The sequence below is a fragment of the Gymnoscopelus braueri genome (assembly GCF_963280865.1).
Source record: "Gymnoscopelus braueri genome assembly, contig: SCAFFOLD_176, whole genome shotgun sequence".
Taxonomy (NCBI): Eukaryota; Metazoa; Chordata; class Actinopteri; order Myctophiformes; family Myctophidae; genus Gymnoscopelus; species Gymnoscopelus braueri.
The window spans coordinates 122,882-139,217 of record NW_027660640.1 but is presented as its reverse complement, the minus strand read 5'-3'; the positions used below and the strand labels follow the sequence as shown (position 1 = coordinate 139,217).

The window sequence follows — 16,336 nt, the reverse complement described above, 5'->3', positions numbered from 1 at the left end:
ACACGTAGCCTCGGCCTGTGTTGTGGGGCCTTCCTCCGTCCGAGAGAGCGATCGTGATGGTCCGAGCGTGGTCAGCCAGCACACGGTAGGCCATGTCAACACCATCTGAATCCTCAGCACCCACCTTACCCGTGTAAGACCTGGCTTTTGTTCCCTTCTGAATGGCATCAAAGTATGGCGTGAAGAGGTCGGTGTCATAGTTGGACATCTTGCTCTGCAGTACGGAGACCAGACGCTCCAGACCCATGCCTGTGTCGATGCTTTTCTTGGGCAGCAGCATGAGCTCCGTCTCCGACTCCCTGTTGAACTGAACGAACACCAGGTTCCAGATCTCTAGCACGTTGGGGTCGTCCATGTTGACCAGGTCAGAAGCGTCTCTCCCTCCGATGCGGTCGTAGTGGATCTCGCTGCAGGGGCCGCACGGACCGGTGTCCCCCATCTCCCAGAAGTTGTCCTTCATACTGCCGGGCAGGACGCGGGCCTCGTCCATCCCCAGGTCCAACCAGATCTGCTTGCACTCCAGGTCGGGCTCCAGGCCCGCCTCAGCGCGGCCCCCGAAGTAGGTGACGTACAGACGTTCAACGGGGAGTCCAAACTCCCGGGTCAGCAGCTCCAAGGCCATCTCGCAGGCCTGACGCTTGAAATAGTCCCCAAAGGACCAGGAGCCCAGCATCTCGAAGAAGGTGTGGTGGTACACGTCTTTGCCCACGTCGTCAAGGTCGTTGTGTTTGCCGCCAGCGCGGATACACTTCTGAGAGTTGGCGGCACGACGCAGGCGGGCCATGGGGTGGGAGGGGTCGATGGTGTTGAGGAAGATCGGCTTAAACTGGTTCATGCCGGCGTTGGCGAACAGCAGAGTGGGGTCGTCCAGCGGGATGGTGGACGATGATGGAACATGGAGGTGATCATGGCGACGGAAGTAGTCGATGAACTTCTTACGGATCTGAGCACCACTTAGTACACAGTCCATTCTGGATTATTAGCTTTTGAAGCTGCTATTACTTCTGAATGGAAAAAATAACTGTTATGTGCAGCTTTGAGTTGCACACTGCCTTTGCACAAAGGCAGCAGTATGGCTGTGACCTGCCTTTAAAGCATGCCTTAATGCTCCACGTCACAGTGACGTCACGCTGACATGCGCGTGCATCGTGGACGCAGTAACCCGGTATATTCAAATCCATTATTTCTGACAGTCTATGCTAGGACGCAAGTGCTAGGACCCCTTAAATCCCACCGCCACAGTACTGTAAATTAAAATTAGGCAAGGCTATTTGAAAAAAAATACATATATACGTTTTGTTTTAAATATATATTTGTTTTGGACTTTTTCTGCCTTTATTGATAGTTACCGATGGAAGATGGCTCCGACCATCATATGTCTTTATAGCCTTAGATCAAGACTATCGTAGATGTATTTTATCGAGTCTGCTTCGTGATCGTAAAAATGTTTAGATTATGAATACTTGTGAAAACAAAACAAGAAAAGGAATAACTTTTTGGATTAGTAAGCATGTTTGAAGGGGGGAAATTTACCTTTTTTTATGCAAGATAAAGACAAAAATAGATACGTTGGTGACTATATATACTATATTCATCAGTTGGCTGACTGAAGACATCTGAAAGTGAAGGGATTTTCATTTTACTACTTTAAAAGGGAGTGATATTTGTGTTAACTTAATTGTTAAATAGCTGTATATCCTGATAGTAATGACTGCTGTAGAGTGTTTATTCAGTAATAGGTCTCCCCATCTCTCCGGCACATTTGTTAAACAGAAAACTAGAAAAAGTGCTCCTCGGAGCACAGGTCTCCGCCAGGTCAGGTAGGTTATTGTGGGCCAACAATGTTCGGAATTCGCCAATCAGGATGGAATATGAAAAATCGGACAGAACCATCTTGATCACTTGACTATAGAGATAATGGGTACCGATTTGCATGATGATTGGACAACATTTGTAGGAGTAATACAAAAAAGAAAAGTGTTGAAAAAATCGGCCTCCCAGTGGCGCTATAATAGGGCAATGTTAAAGGGTGGCATTTGTTCTTCAACATAGTGCGAATGTGCGTGCAAAGTGTCACTTCAATCGGACGCTGCGTTCATGATTTTTGGCATTTTGCTCAAAACAGGCCACTTCTGCAAACTTTAGATGTCAATGTTAGCCAATCAAGATGAAATATGAAAAATCAAACAGTTCCATCTTGATCACATGACTATAGAGATCATGTGTACCGAAATTTGGATAAAATCTGAAGGCTTAATATCCAAAAATGTGTTTTACATAAGTGGGCCTCCTGGTGGCGCTATAAAAGGCAAATGTGAAAAATGCAGGAAAGATGTTTTTCCTTGGCCTCTAGGGAGTGTGCGTGCAAAGTTTCATGCAGATCGGTGCAGTTATAGTTAAAAACACAAATCAGCCTTTTATAGCGCCACCATGAGGCTGATTTAAAAAATGTCAAGTGCCATTTGTTCCTCGGCGTAGTGGGAATGTGTTTGTGAAATTTCACGGAAAACGCAAGCTGCGTTCATGATTTGAGGCATTTTGTTCAAAGCGGACCAATCCTGCAAATTTTGGAAGCCAACCTTAGCCTATGAGGATGGAATATGGGATATCGGACAGATCCGTGTTGATCACATGGCTATAGAGATACTGTGTACCGATTTGCATGACGTTTGGATTAAATCTGTAGGAGTAATATAAAAAAAATGGTTTTGCACAAATCGGCCTCCAGGTGGCGCTATAACAGGCCCATGTGAAAAATTTGAGGCAGAGGTTCTGAATTGGCATCCAGGGAGTGTGTGTGCACAGTTTAGCAGCGACCGGGCCAACGGTGCCGGAGATTAGCTGGTAACACATGGACACACACACACACACACACACACACGGACGGACGGACAGGGGGTAAAACATACTCTCTCGCCATGCCTTTCTGCCTGGCGGAGACAATAATTTTTCAGGTTGGGATACCAGTTTTATCCAACCAGGAGAGAGAACCTCCTCACGATGTATCAGCTTCAATGTTATACTTACATTGTTGTCTGCTATTTTATAAAATGTTTTCATCACTTCCGATTTCACTAGTTTTTCATGTGTCATGTTATGTATCAGTTCTCTCTCCTGATTGGATGAAAGAAGGGACGTTTGTGAGATCTGCCGTCAGACTTGGGGGACCATTTGTAGGATTTGTGTGCCATTTCGTCCCTAGTGGCTCCAATTGGGATGGTCCATATAAGGAGAGTTGCGTCATCTCCGTTCACTTTTTCGGGCCAGGTCTTCTACATAGCCTTCTATTGGTGAAAAATCTGGGAACCCATCGTCAAATAAAAAGGAAAAACAGCGCCCCCAGCGTTTTTCACTTTTGCATTTGACTCTGGGGGGAGTGATTAACTAGACCTACGCTGACTGGAAACCGGGGTTTGGTCCATGCCCTCAGCCCTCCACTTCCGGTGGTGCACCTATGTTTTCATTCCGACTAGATAACATTTCTTCCACCACGGAACACTATGGGCCACGCAGTGGCAACCAAAAAATATAACTCTTTTATGCTGAGGCTGAGGCACACAAACTGATTTAGCTCTGTTCATAAACAATTTACTTAGGAATTAAGTTCAATATGAGCGGTTGGCTTAAAAGAGCCATGGCAGTTTTTGTTAGTCCGAGAGAGGGTCCACGGATCCATTTGGTTCCATCTGTACCCTCGCAGAGTTAAATTTAGATCGCGATGTAACATTACCGTGCGGAGACAGACACCGGGGAGGTCATTCTCACAGACAGACAACCACACCAGTTAACAACGGTTGCCGCGATGGAATGAAATCTTGACATGCGCTGTGCACTATTTGTGTCAGTCCGGGCTGCGGACCATATGTTTCGCCTCACAGACCTAGAAAGTCTGTCGAGACTGGAGCGGCTTTCATTGGTTAAAGCGCGCCTTGCTTCCGGATCTAAGAGGCCTGCCCGCTTGTAGGCCACTTGTAGGCCAATGTGCACACGTTCTGAACGACCGTCCCGACAGATTCAGATTGCGAAGCTCTGAATCTGTTCTTGAGAGATTAATTGGCGAATAGGGACAAAGCTCTGAACAGGACATTTACGGAATGCACTGGAGTCTAAGAGCGTTTGTCACTATTTCGAGTTTACATGAATCATGTGACCGGCACTGTTTCTGCCCCCTCATTGACGTAATTGTCCAATAGAAGGCTCTGGGATGCTCTATCTTCTTAAATTAACCATCTTTGGTTAACCCAAAAATAGCAGATATACAAGCTCACAGAAAGTCACTTTGTGCCGCACTGCAAGCTTGTACATCTGCTATTTTTGAAAAATCTTGAAAGTGTGAGAAGAACTACTGATTTAGAAAGCATTTGTAGAATCGGCCTCATCTTAATGGGTTAAACATAATTATTTCCCCACTGTAAAATAACAAAATACAATAAAATCAAACTGGAGATTAGAGCAATGATGAGTAGAAGAACCCTTTATTATGAAAAGTATAGTCCAGTGCAGAAACACAGTATCACACATAATACACAACCTTCTGGTACAGATTGAAGCCTCACTGGTACACATCAGAGTTAACCCCTCACTGCCTGGTACACAACATATTTGAACATAATTGTCACCGTCGAGTGGAAAAAACTTTTGTCCAAAAAAAGAATTGAAGACAAAAATAATATCGCAATAATAGCAGATGTACAAGGTCACACACGTGTCACATCGCGACTTGTTGTGAGCTTGAATATCGGCTCTTTTGTGTGACACTATTAGTATGATGAAGCAGGGCAGTCATTTACGAAAAACAAAACGAAATATCTAAAATATGGAGATACGAGGCTTCTCCATATTTAACTCTCACTTGGTACGGAGCAGAGACAAACCTTAAACCTTCTAACCACTTCTAGCACATCACTCTCACAAACTCCACCAAGGAACATTGAGTTGCTGTTTGTTGGTGAATCAAAATAATTTTCCTCCTCCGTAGGGAGGTCTATTTCCTTATGTAGCCCAGTCTAAAAACTAATCTCACAATTCATTTAGACTATAGGCTTACATTCATGTTATAAATAAATGGGTTAAAACATTTAAAACATTATTCTAAAAAGTCTAACTTCATATGGTTTAAATAGGGTAAAATATATATGGAAGAATGCCATGTATTAAAATACGAAACTAATCCCCAGTCCTTTGAGTTAAAACCCTGTAATCAGTGCAGAAGGGCATAGTTTGTTTGAAATGTACATGGCACAGCACATGTCTGTAGGCTCACAACCTATCTTGTTAGCAGCATGTGTCAATCTTGAGTTTCTTTTGTTTTGATTTGTTCGTGCTTAATTGACAGCCAATCAGAGTCCAGTCCCAGGTGGAGGGGTGGGTTCTCCAAGCCTGCTAGGGAACAGGTGTTTCATATGAGCTAATCAGCCTACTAGGGAACAGGTTTTTCTAAATCAGACAATCAGTCATTCTACCAGGGACAGACAGAGTGAGAAGTCACTTTTTGTGCAGTGCTGTGTGAAGAAAATGCCAGTTTGTAACCTTGGTTGACGACAAGTTATCCTGTGGTGTGAACTGTGTTGATCTACAAGAGGTAAATATATGCCTGTAGTGTTTCTGTGCTGTAACCAAAGTGTTGGAGTGAAACAGTTAATGTGTTTGTTAATCGCCATAAGCAATTAGCACCTTCACAACATTCAAATGGCTATGTATTGTGTTGTAAATGCAATAGCTTGGCATTATATATGATTGGTTAAGTACAAGCTACAACTATCTCTTCATGATATAGCATATGGACTTGTTACTTAGCTGATATATTTGCTTTAGGATACTGACAAGTGTGAGCTTCAAGACTTTGCCCTGCTGAAGAGTGACTGTCCTGCTGTTTCTTCTGGAGTGTTTCATCGTGTGTCATCGCCACTGTTCCCTTTGCTGCATTCCCCCCATCATGCGGTAACCCCTCACCATTCCCCTTCTAACCCTATACCTGGACTTGTGAGTGAGTACTGTACTGTGCACGTGCATTTTTATTTTCTGCTTGGTGAACAAGTGAAGCGGCCACCACCGTTTGTAGGCCTCAACGCACCCAAGCTACAACTCAGGCCTGCAACGAGCGTTCAGTTTAGGGTCACTAAAAAGGACATTGAGTTGCAGTCAGGTGTGTGAGTGCGAGTGGGGCCCATTATTGTGTGTGACCTGTTATTTGTTTATCCACATTTATTCACAATTCTTGTATGCTTTTATTTTATGCTGCATTGAGAGACTATTGTTTTTTGGTGTAATAAATACCCCTACCTACATTAGGTAGTTAAAGGTAAAGTAACCTTGTTGTGTCATAGCTCGTAGATAATTCATGTATGGTAATAATATAATTCATGTTGATTAATGCGTGTTTAAAAAAGTAGTTAAAAGCAGGAAACAAGTTAAAAACATACTTTAAAGGAGTATAATTTCATTATATTCTAACTTTATTTGGAGGCACCAGCCAGTTGAATTAAAATTAAATAAGTACAGATTAAAATAGTTAAAAGGTTAGACTACAGGTAGTCGCGCCATTTTATTAAAACGAACCCAGGCCCCGCCCAGAGTACTACTACACAAGAATCCTCATAGCTACCTGGGACGGGTGTTACACATTGGAGGCACCACTGAGATTGATTACCAACATAAATTGAGCTAAGTGACACACAAGTAAAAGATTGTTTAGCAGTGAATAAATAGTGAATAGTCCCAAAACCTAAACACTCTTTGTGAAAATTTAGTTAAGCACGTTGCAAGTATGACCAGCCAAACGAGCAGTCCAACACAGTCGGATTTAGTTGATTGGTGCAGGGGAGAGGGATTAGACATGAGAAAAGCTCTCTTAATATATGGTGTGCCAGAAGACACTCAAATAAACGATATAGAAGAAACCGTAGAGACTGTCAAAGCCTTGGGCAAAGTCAAAGTAAGGGGCAAAATATTTCGTTCACAACTCCAATCCTTAATGGTGTTATGTGAGTGCCGCGAAGAGATAGACCCCACCAAAATTCCCCCAGAGATAATGCCAATAGCGGGTGGGAGCACTTGGAGTACGGTGCACTACATAGAAGCTACGGGCAGTCCAGATGAGTTCACAGAGAAGTTAACCAAACTCCTCCTGGACGAGGGGAAAACAATGGAGGATATCCAGAGACTATGCACCCCCAGTGCACCGGGGCCCAGCAACACTGAGTCCATTATACGTGCAGTGGGCGATGTATGGGGCAAAACCAATAAACTGTCAGACAGCCATGGTTATAGACGTCTGAGGACATTCTCCGGAGTCAGTCCCATTCCCACAGGAGAAGAATACCTAGACCTCTGGCTGGAGCAGGCCAAATTCATGGTAGAGGAAGGCGAATGCTCCGAGAAAGAGAAACGCAGAAGAATACTTGAAAGTCTCAGAGGTCCCGCCTTAGAGATCATTCAAGCTGTGCGTATGACTGATCCTGATGCTAGCCCCATGGATTACATAGAGGCCATAGAGAGCATCTTCGGTGAGACAGGGTCAGGTGAAGACCTTTACTTCGCGTTCAGATCACTCCGACAGCAGCCTGAGGAGCGTTTGTCTGAATTTCTGCAAAGATTAGAGAGGTCCCTATCAAAGTAGTGCAAGGAGGTGGCCTCCCAGTTAGCACCGCTAACAAAGCCAGAGTTGAGCAGCTTATTAGAGGTTCGACCTCTGACCTCCTGTTACTTCAGCTGAAGGTTAGGGAACGGAAGGATGACCCCCCTTCTTTTCTGAGCTTGCTGAAAGAGATCCGTGAAGAGGAAGACCGTCACTCTGTTAGAGAAAGCCTAGCCGCACCTAAGCGCCGTCAGCATGTGCGCACAGTGCAGGCATCAAAAGAAAGAGAGTCTGAGTCGTCTCGCCAGTGTGAACCTGAAGACCAGATGGATGAGCAAAGCCCCCAGCCCTCTGATCGTCCAAGTGGTTCAAAGAAAAAGAATAAGCCAAAACCTGAGTCACACAGTGAGCTAAAGTCACTTAGACAACAGGTGAAAGCACTAGAAAATAAGATGAGTGTTATGTCAGTGACACCTACCGCAGACCGCGACTCCACGACCTGGTCCAGAAAGAACAAGGCAGCTTCAGGCCATAAGCCTGGTCCGACCAAACGACAGTCTCCCAAAGAGACTGATGGATATTTCTGCTACCGGTGTGGAGAGAGTGGTCATATTGCACCTAAGTGCACTGCCCCAGAGAACTCACAGAAAGTCATCAAAAAGCTAATACGCTTAGTGCGACCAGGGAAAGACAACACAAAAGAGAACCCAGAAGATGACCCAGAGGACTCATCAGAAGAGCAGTGTGTTGCCAGGGTCCACAAAGTAGAAGTCCCTGAAGACGACAGCCTGCCTGAGGGTCTCGTGGGTCCGTCAATGATTCACCCAATCAAAGTCAATGACTTGACCTGCAACGCTCTCCTAGACAGTGGTTCCAACGTGACCATAATATTTGAGAGTTGGTTCAATGAACACTTGCAGGAGGTCCCAGTAAACCCCATCTCTCGTTTAGGCCTCTGGGGTCTGTCCAACACAGAGTATCCTTATCAAGGCTATGCCGTCGTGGAGATGGAGTTCCCAGAAAATATGACAGGTGTCAAAGGGCCCATAGTAGTTTTAGCTTTGGTCTGTCCTGAGCCAGAGCACTACAATCAAGCCCCTGTGATTGTCGGCACCAACGCATTCCTGTTTCACAGACTATGGGAGCTGTTGAAAGAAAGTGGTGATGAAGCCATTGTTCACTCTATGAGAATTCAACCAGTGTATGCACCAGTCCAAGTGCAGGCTGAGCTCACTCCATCTGAGGCAATGGATGACGCTGTTGGACGAGTGAAATGGCAAGGACCTGGTCCGCTCTCAATACCCCCAGGAGAGAAGTATTATGCCACTTGTAAAGTAGACAGTCCGACTCCCATGTCAAGAGACATAGTGATGATTGATGCACCCGCTGAACAGTCACTACCAGCTGGCGTGCTAGTACAGCCCAGTGTGCTGCAGAGTACAGACATAAACGCCAACTGCTTCACAGTGCTCCTTCATAATGAGTCCCAAAAGCGAACCTCAATACCAGTGGGCACTGTAGTTGCAGAGATGTATGCTGTTGATGCAGTTACCCCAGTCCAGTCATCTAGTGTCCCAGCAGATGCAATAGACCCAGCTCTGTTTGCTTTCTGCGATTCACCCATCTCTGAGGAGTGGCAGAACCGGCTTCGGCAGAAGTTAGCTGAGAGAATAAATGTCTTCTCATTGCAAGAGTGGGATGTTGGCCTGGCAAAGGGGGTGGAGCATCACATACGCCTACATGACCCCAGACCATTCAGGGAAAGGTCTCGCAGATTGGCTCCCGCAGACATCGACGATGTCCGACGCCACCTACAGCAGCTGCTAGAGACAGGGATTGTTAAGGAGTCCCGTAGTCCCTACGCCTCTCCCATTGTGGTCGTCCGCAAAAAGAACGGACGGGTCAGATTCTGTATTGACTATAGAACCCTCAACAGTCGCACCATACCGGACCAGTACACGATGCCTCGCATCGATGATGCGTTAGATGCACTGACAGGCAGCAAGTGGTTCTCGGTATTGGATCTAAGGAGTGGCTATTATCAGATAGCTATGACTGAGGAGGATAAAGAGAAGACAGCCTTCATTTGTCCCCTTGGATTCTATGAATTTGAGCGCATGCCACAAGGGATAACTGGAGCCCCTGCAACGTTCCAACGCTTAATGGAGAAAGCCGTTGGAGACATGCACCTCCTTCAAGTCCTTGTGTACTTGGACGATATAATCGTCTTTGGCAAAACGCTCGAGGAGCATGAGCAGCGCCTACTCAAGGTCCTAGATAGGCTCGAAGAAGTAGGCCTGAAAATCTCAATTGACAAATGCCAATTCTGTCAACCTCAAGTGAAATACGTGGGCCACATTGTTTCCGAGTCCGGAATCGCCACAGACCCGGAGAAGGTGGAAGTGGTGAAGCATTGGAAGGAGCCCACCGATCTCAGATCTCTAAAGTCATTCCTAGGTTTTTGCGGCTATTATCGCCGTTTCATTGCCAATTACTCTGTTATTGTCCGTCCTCTTACCGAACTTACCAAAGGCTACCCACCAACTCAGCGTGAGACCAAGGCCCGAATGGGGAAAGACCCAAACAAGACCTACTTCAAAGAGTCAGAGCCTTTCGGAGAGCGTTGGGATGACGCCTGTCACAATGCCTTTTATAAGATCATTGAGTGCCTGATTAATGCCCCTGTGTTAGCATTCGCCGACCCTTCTAAGCCCTACATTTTGCATGTAGATGCTAGCATGAATGGCCTTGGCGCCGTGTTGAATCAGGAGCACCCAGATGGCCTCAGACCAGTGGCCTTTGCCAGTCGTAAACTTAGTGGTCCTGAGCAACGCTACCCTATCCACCAGCTGGAATTTCTGGCGTTAAAGTGGGCAGTGGTGGACAAGTTCCATGACTACCTGTATGGTGCTAAGTTTACTGTAAGAACCGACAATAACCCGTTAACGTACGTCCTTACGTCAGCCAAGCTAAATGCAGTAGGACATCGTTGGCTTGCTGCCCTAGCCACCTACGACTTTACCGTCCAGTATCGTCCAGGGCGTCACAATATTGATGCTGATCTACTGTCCCGGCAGTATGACAAAGAGGCTACGGGCTGGACAAACATTCTACCGTCAGGTATCAAAGCCATCTGTCAGCGAGCTTGTGGCAATGAAGCACACGTCAGACTAGTCGAGCAACTAGGGGTTCCAGCAACTGTGGTGCCTGAAGCCTATGCCTTCCCAGTGAACCTAAGCCTAAGTACCATCGACCAGCTGACCCCGAAAGACCTAGAGACAGCTCAAGATCTAGATCCAGTGATTGGACCTGTGAAAAAGATGATTGAAACAAACCAGAAACTGACTCATACTAAGAGCGATCCCCCTGATGTCGCCTTACTCATCCGTGAGGGGAGCAAGCTTGAGTCACGGGATGGAATACTCTACAGAGTAACAAAGAAAGTGTCTGGAAGGAAGATTAGACAGCTTGTCTTGCCTGAAAGATACCGGATCGTGGTGTTAAGATCACTACACGATGAGTGTGAGCACATGGGAGTGGAACGAACCACCGAACTGATCAAAGACAGGTTCTACTGGCCGCGTCTGACAAGTGAGGTGGAGCAGTACATCCGCACCTGTGGAAGATGCATCTCTAGAAAGACTCTTCCTCACCGTGCCTCACCACTAAACCAAATAACTAGTGATGGCCCCTTGAATTTAGTCTGTATTGACTTCCTACAGATAGAGCCAGATTCCAAAGGTACAGCTAATGTCTTAGTTGTGACGGATCACTACACACGCTATGCACAGGCATTTCCTACCAAGGACCAAAAAGCCCTCACTGTAGCGAAAGTCTTGTGGGAAAAATACTTTGTGCATTACGGTCTACCTGCGCGGATACACTCTGATCAGGGCCGAGATTTTGAGTGTCGGCTGATCAAGGAGCTCCTGTCCATGCTTGGGATCCGTAAGTCACGTACCTCCCCATACCATCCGCAGGGTGATGCCCAACCAGAGCGATTTAACCGAACTCTCCTGGCGATGCTTGGTACCCTGGATATAAAAAAGAAGCAATGTTGGAGCCAGCACATCAGTCAGCTTGTACACGCGTACAATTGTACTAGGAATGATGCTACTGGTTACTCTCCATATTGTCTCATGTTCGGGAGAGAAGCACGGCTGCCAGTCGATATCTGCTTTGGTACGTCACCAGACGGAGAGGGTGAGTCATCTCATCTGCAGTACGTCGCCCAGATGAGGAAGGAGTTACAGAGTGCCTACAAGCTAGCATCTGAGGCAGCTACAAAGAGTCACCTGAGAAACAAGTCATACTATGACCAGCGTGTGAGGGATTTGCCCTTGGGAGTAGGTGACAGAGTCCTTATCCGGAATGTTGGGCTCAAAGGCAAGCACAAACTGGAAGACAGATGGAAACCAACACCATATGTGGTGGTGAAGAAGCTGCCGAACCTGCCAGTGTACAAGGTCAAACCAGAAGGCTCTGGTGTAGGCATAGTCAAGACTCTGCACCGAGACCATCTGTTGCCCATAGGTTACCTGGTGCGGATGTCCAATCCTCCTGATGATACAGGGCCTGTCAAAAGAAAACCTGTCACCAGATCGCAGCATGCCCGACGAAGTCACAGACCAGCTACGTCTGCTGATCAGTCTTTGGAAAGTGACACAGACTCATCAGGCGAAGAGTTTGGAACTAGCCATAGTCCTCAAGCTTTGGATGTGGACGAGGTCCGGAGACACCTCTCTACAACCACCAAGACCAAGACACCAGAAAACCAGTTAAGAAGTCTAAACCAAGCCGGATGTCATCTGAGGATGATAGAAGGAAGCACCCTACCAAGCTGAAGAAGAAAGGTGTCAGATGAGGGCATCTCGACGGTCAGAAGGGGGAGGGTGTAGCCCAGTCTAAAAACTAATCTCACAATTCATTTAGACTATAGGCTTACATTCATGTTATAAATAAATGGGTTAAAACATTTAAAACATTATTCTAAAAAGTCTAACTTCATATGGTTTAAATAGGGTAAAATATATATGGAAGAATGCCATGTATTAAAATAGGAAACTAATCCCCAGTCCTTTGAGTTAAAACCCTGTAATCAGTGCAGAGGGGAAATTGTTTGTTTGAAATGTACATGGCACAGCACATGTCTGTAGGCTCACAACCTATCTTGTTAGCAGCATGTGTCAATCTTGAGTTTCTTTTGTTTTGATTTGTTCGTGCTTAATTGACAGCCAATCAGAGTCCAGTCCCAGGTGGAGGGGTGGGTTCTCCAAGCCTGCTAGGGAACAGGTGTTTCATATGAGCTAATCAGCCTACTAGGGAACAGGTTTTTCTAAATCAGACAATCAGTCATTCTACCAGGGACAGACAGAGTGAGAAGTCACTTTTTGTGCAGTGTGACCTGTGTGAAGAAAATGCCAGTTTGTAACCTTGGTTGACGACAAGTTATCCTGTGGTGTGAACTGTGTTGATCTACAAGAGGTAAATATATGCCTGTAGTGTTTCTGTGCTGTAACCAAAGTGTTGGAGTGAAACAGTTAATGTGTTTGTTAATCGCCATAAGCAATTAGCACCTTCACAACATTCAAATGGCTATGTATTGTGTTGTAAATGCAATAGCTTGGCATTATATATGATTGGTTAAGTACAAGCTACAACTATCTCTTCATGATATAGCATATGGACTTGTTACTTAGCTGATATATTTGCTTTAGGATACTGAAAAGTGTGAGCTACAAGACTTTGCCCTGCTGAAGAGTGACTGTCCTGCTGTTTCTTCTGGAGTGTTTCATCGTGTGTCATCGCCACTGTTCCCTTTGCTGCATTCCCCCCATCATGCGGTAACCCCTCACCATTCCCCTTCTAACCCTATACCTGGACTTGTGAGTGAGTACTGTACTGTGCACGTGCATTTTTATTTTCTGCTTGGTGAACAAGTGAAGCGGCCACCACCGTTTGTAGGCCTCAACGCACCCAAGCTACAACTCAGGCCTGCAACGAGCGTTCAGTTTAGGGTCACTAAAAAGGACATTGAGTTGCAGTCAGGTGTGTGAGTGCGAGTGGGGCCCATTATTGTGTGTGACCTGTTATTTGTTTATCCACATTTATTCACAATTCTTGTATGCTTTTATTTTATGCTGCATTGAGAGACTATGGTTTTTTGGTGTAATAAATACCCCTACCTACATTAGGTAGTTAAAGGTAAAGTAACCTTGTTGTGTCATAGCTCGTAGATAATTCATGTATGGTAATAATATAATTCATGTTGATTAATGCGTGTTTAAAAAAGTAGTTAAAAGCAGGAAACAAGTTAAAAACATACTTTAAAGGAGTATAATTTCATTATATTCTAACTTTATTTGGAGGCACCAGCCAGTTGAATTAAAATTAAATAAGTACAGATTAAAATAGTTAAAAAGTTAGACTACAGGTAGTCGCGCCATTTTATTAAAACGAACCCAGGCCCCGCCCAGAGTACTACTACACAAGAATCCTCATAGCTACCTGGGACGGGTGTTACACTTAGCCAAATTTGGGCCTTCATTAACAACTTCCTCTATATTTTGAATAATTAAATTGTCATTTTTTTCAAAGTATGTTGGAAAGTCCTTTTTACTAGAATTTTTAATCATGTCATTAAGCACACCCCAAGTAGCCTTAATATTATTTTTATGCATTTGCAACATCTGATTATAATACTATTTTTTCTTGTGATCTCATAATACAATCGATGTTTGATAAATTCCCTGTAGAGCCTATTTTTCTTAATGCAAGCTTTTTCCAAACCCATGGTTAGCCATGGTTTCACCCTCTTTTTAGGATTTTGGCTGCACTCCTTCAATGGACAATGTCGGTCATAATATGACAAAAATGTACCCAAGAATGCATTGTATGCTTCATTGGTATCCTCGACATAAACCCCCCGCCAATCATGACTCAAAAGTTCTGCCTTAAGTGCCAATATTGCTTCTGGTGATTTTTTTTCTAACCAAATTGTATGTGTGCCTATTTGCTCTTAATTTTAACTTATTCTTTATTTCTAACACGAAGACAGGCAAATGATCACTTACATCAGTCACTAATAATCCACTTATTATCTTCTCATCCATTACATTTGTAAAAAATATTGTCAATCAGTGTTGCACTGTCCTTTGTTATTCTGCTAGGTTTTACAATTAGGGGATAGAAACTCAAACTAAATATAATATCAACAAATTATTTAGTTTTTGGATGTTCATTAGATTTCATCAAATCAATATTGAAGTCGCCACAAACAAAAATCACCTTATCCTTATGTATTTCATATAATTCAGAAATCTTCTTCTCTTAAATTGACCAATACACGACCCTGGTGTTCTGTAAATGCAACTAATTAGTATATTTTTGGATCTTTCAACATTGATTTCAATGGTTAAACATTCCATCAAATTGTCAATAACCGTTGTCATATTTTCAATAACTTTACACTTCAGACTCCACAAACAGGGCAACACCCCCTGCCCTTTTGTTGACCCTGTTTTGCCAAAACATTTCATAGCCCTCTAATCCCCCATGAAGTTCTTTGTCACTTCTCAACCTCAAGTCTCAGAAATTTCTATTACATTAAACTTTTTTTTTTAAACTTTTGAAGGTAGGCTACTTCTTAATTTTTGAGAAATTACTGTAGAGAATCCTACTATTGAAATGAATCACTGAGAACCCTGCCATTTTCACTTTTGAATTGAACTTGTCTTCGGAATAATATTCACAATTCAATGTTCTGGTAGAAGTAGATCTCTGGATCATAGTGGTCAATGTCATTGTCTAACTCATGAAGTTTGGGTTCTTGAAAGTCAAAAAACTTTAAATCTGTGTATTCACACATTACAGTATAAAAGGATTAAAAAAAAGATGTCACACTACCCACTGAGATGCAAACATATATCTTTAGCCTCAGTCAAACCTATCAAGTTGGTCAATGCTCTTTATACACAGTCCCCTAGAATTCTCTGGTGCATCAACTGGTTTGATGAAAACCTTGCAATTTACAGTCCAAGTGGATTGCATATTGCCCTGTTTCCTAAGTTGCCTTGCCTTCCAAGAGATGTCTGCATGTTTCTATTAGACCCTTTCAGTTTCCTTCCCAGTTTGAGAAGGAGAATGGCAGGTGTAGTAGGCTTAAGATTTTAAAGTATTTTATTGAATTTCCACAGCTTACAATAAATATTTTTTTAAAGTCAAGGCTTGGCAATACACATTACTTAAATATATGACATGGTAATAACAAACTTACATTTCATAAACATTATATGGCAAAATCTAAATCATACATTTCATAAACCCCCGCTGTTCAAACACTTCACCAGGCGTTTACTGTGCTCCTGTGAGCAATCTTTAAAATTAACAAGTCCTCCATATAAGGCATCACTTATTAAATTCTAGATTATTTTATTTGACTGGGTTCCCCAGTTAATATTCAAAGTGCTGTGTTTAGTCGCGAAATCCCCATAGGTCAATGTATAGTATGGCAGTGACGATCTGCCTCTGCCCCTATGCTTCTCCCACTTTTGGGGGTCTCCCACCCATGTTGCTCCACACAGAATGCCCCTAGCCACATTTTTACAAAATGCAATTAACAATTTGTTGCCAACATCCAGTGCGCCATGTCCTCCATCTACAATGCTCTTGTACATGAGGGCTCAATTCGTCACCTCACGGTTGTTGCCCCATATCAATCGTACACACAACTTTGTGTTTTTACAAAACGAATGATAATGG

At 44.0% G+C, this 16,336-nt stretch overlaps 1 protein-coding gene across 1 annotated transcript; it reads right to left on the bottom strand.

Annotated features, from left to right (window-relative positions):
- Positions 1 to 4: 4 nt before the first annotated feature.
- LOC308081340 (alanine--tRNA ligase, cytoplasmic-like) lies at positions 5 to 970 on the bottom strand (the record flags this gene model as incomplete). The annotated part of the gene is made up of 1 exon (XM_080457719.1): positions 5 to 970. A coding segment is annotated over one exon (966 nt), but the record flags the coding sequence as incomplete, so codon positions are not given.
- Between the last annotated feature and the right edge of the window lie 15,366 nt (positions 971 to 16,336).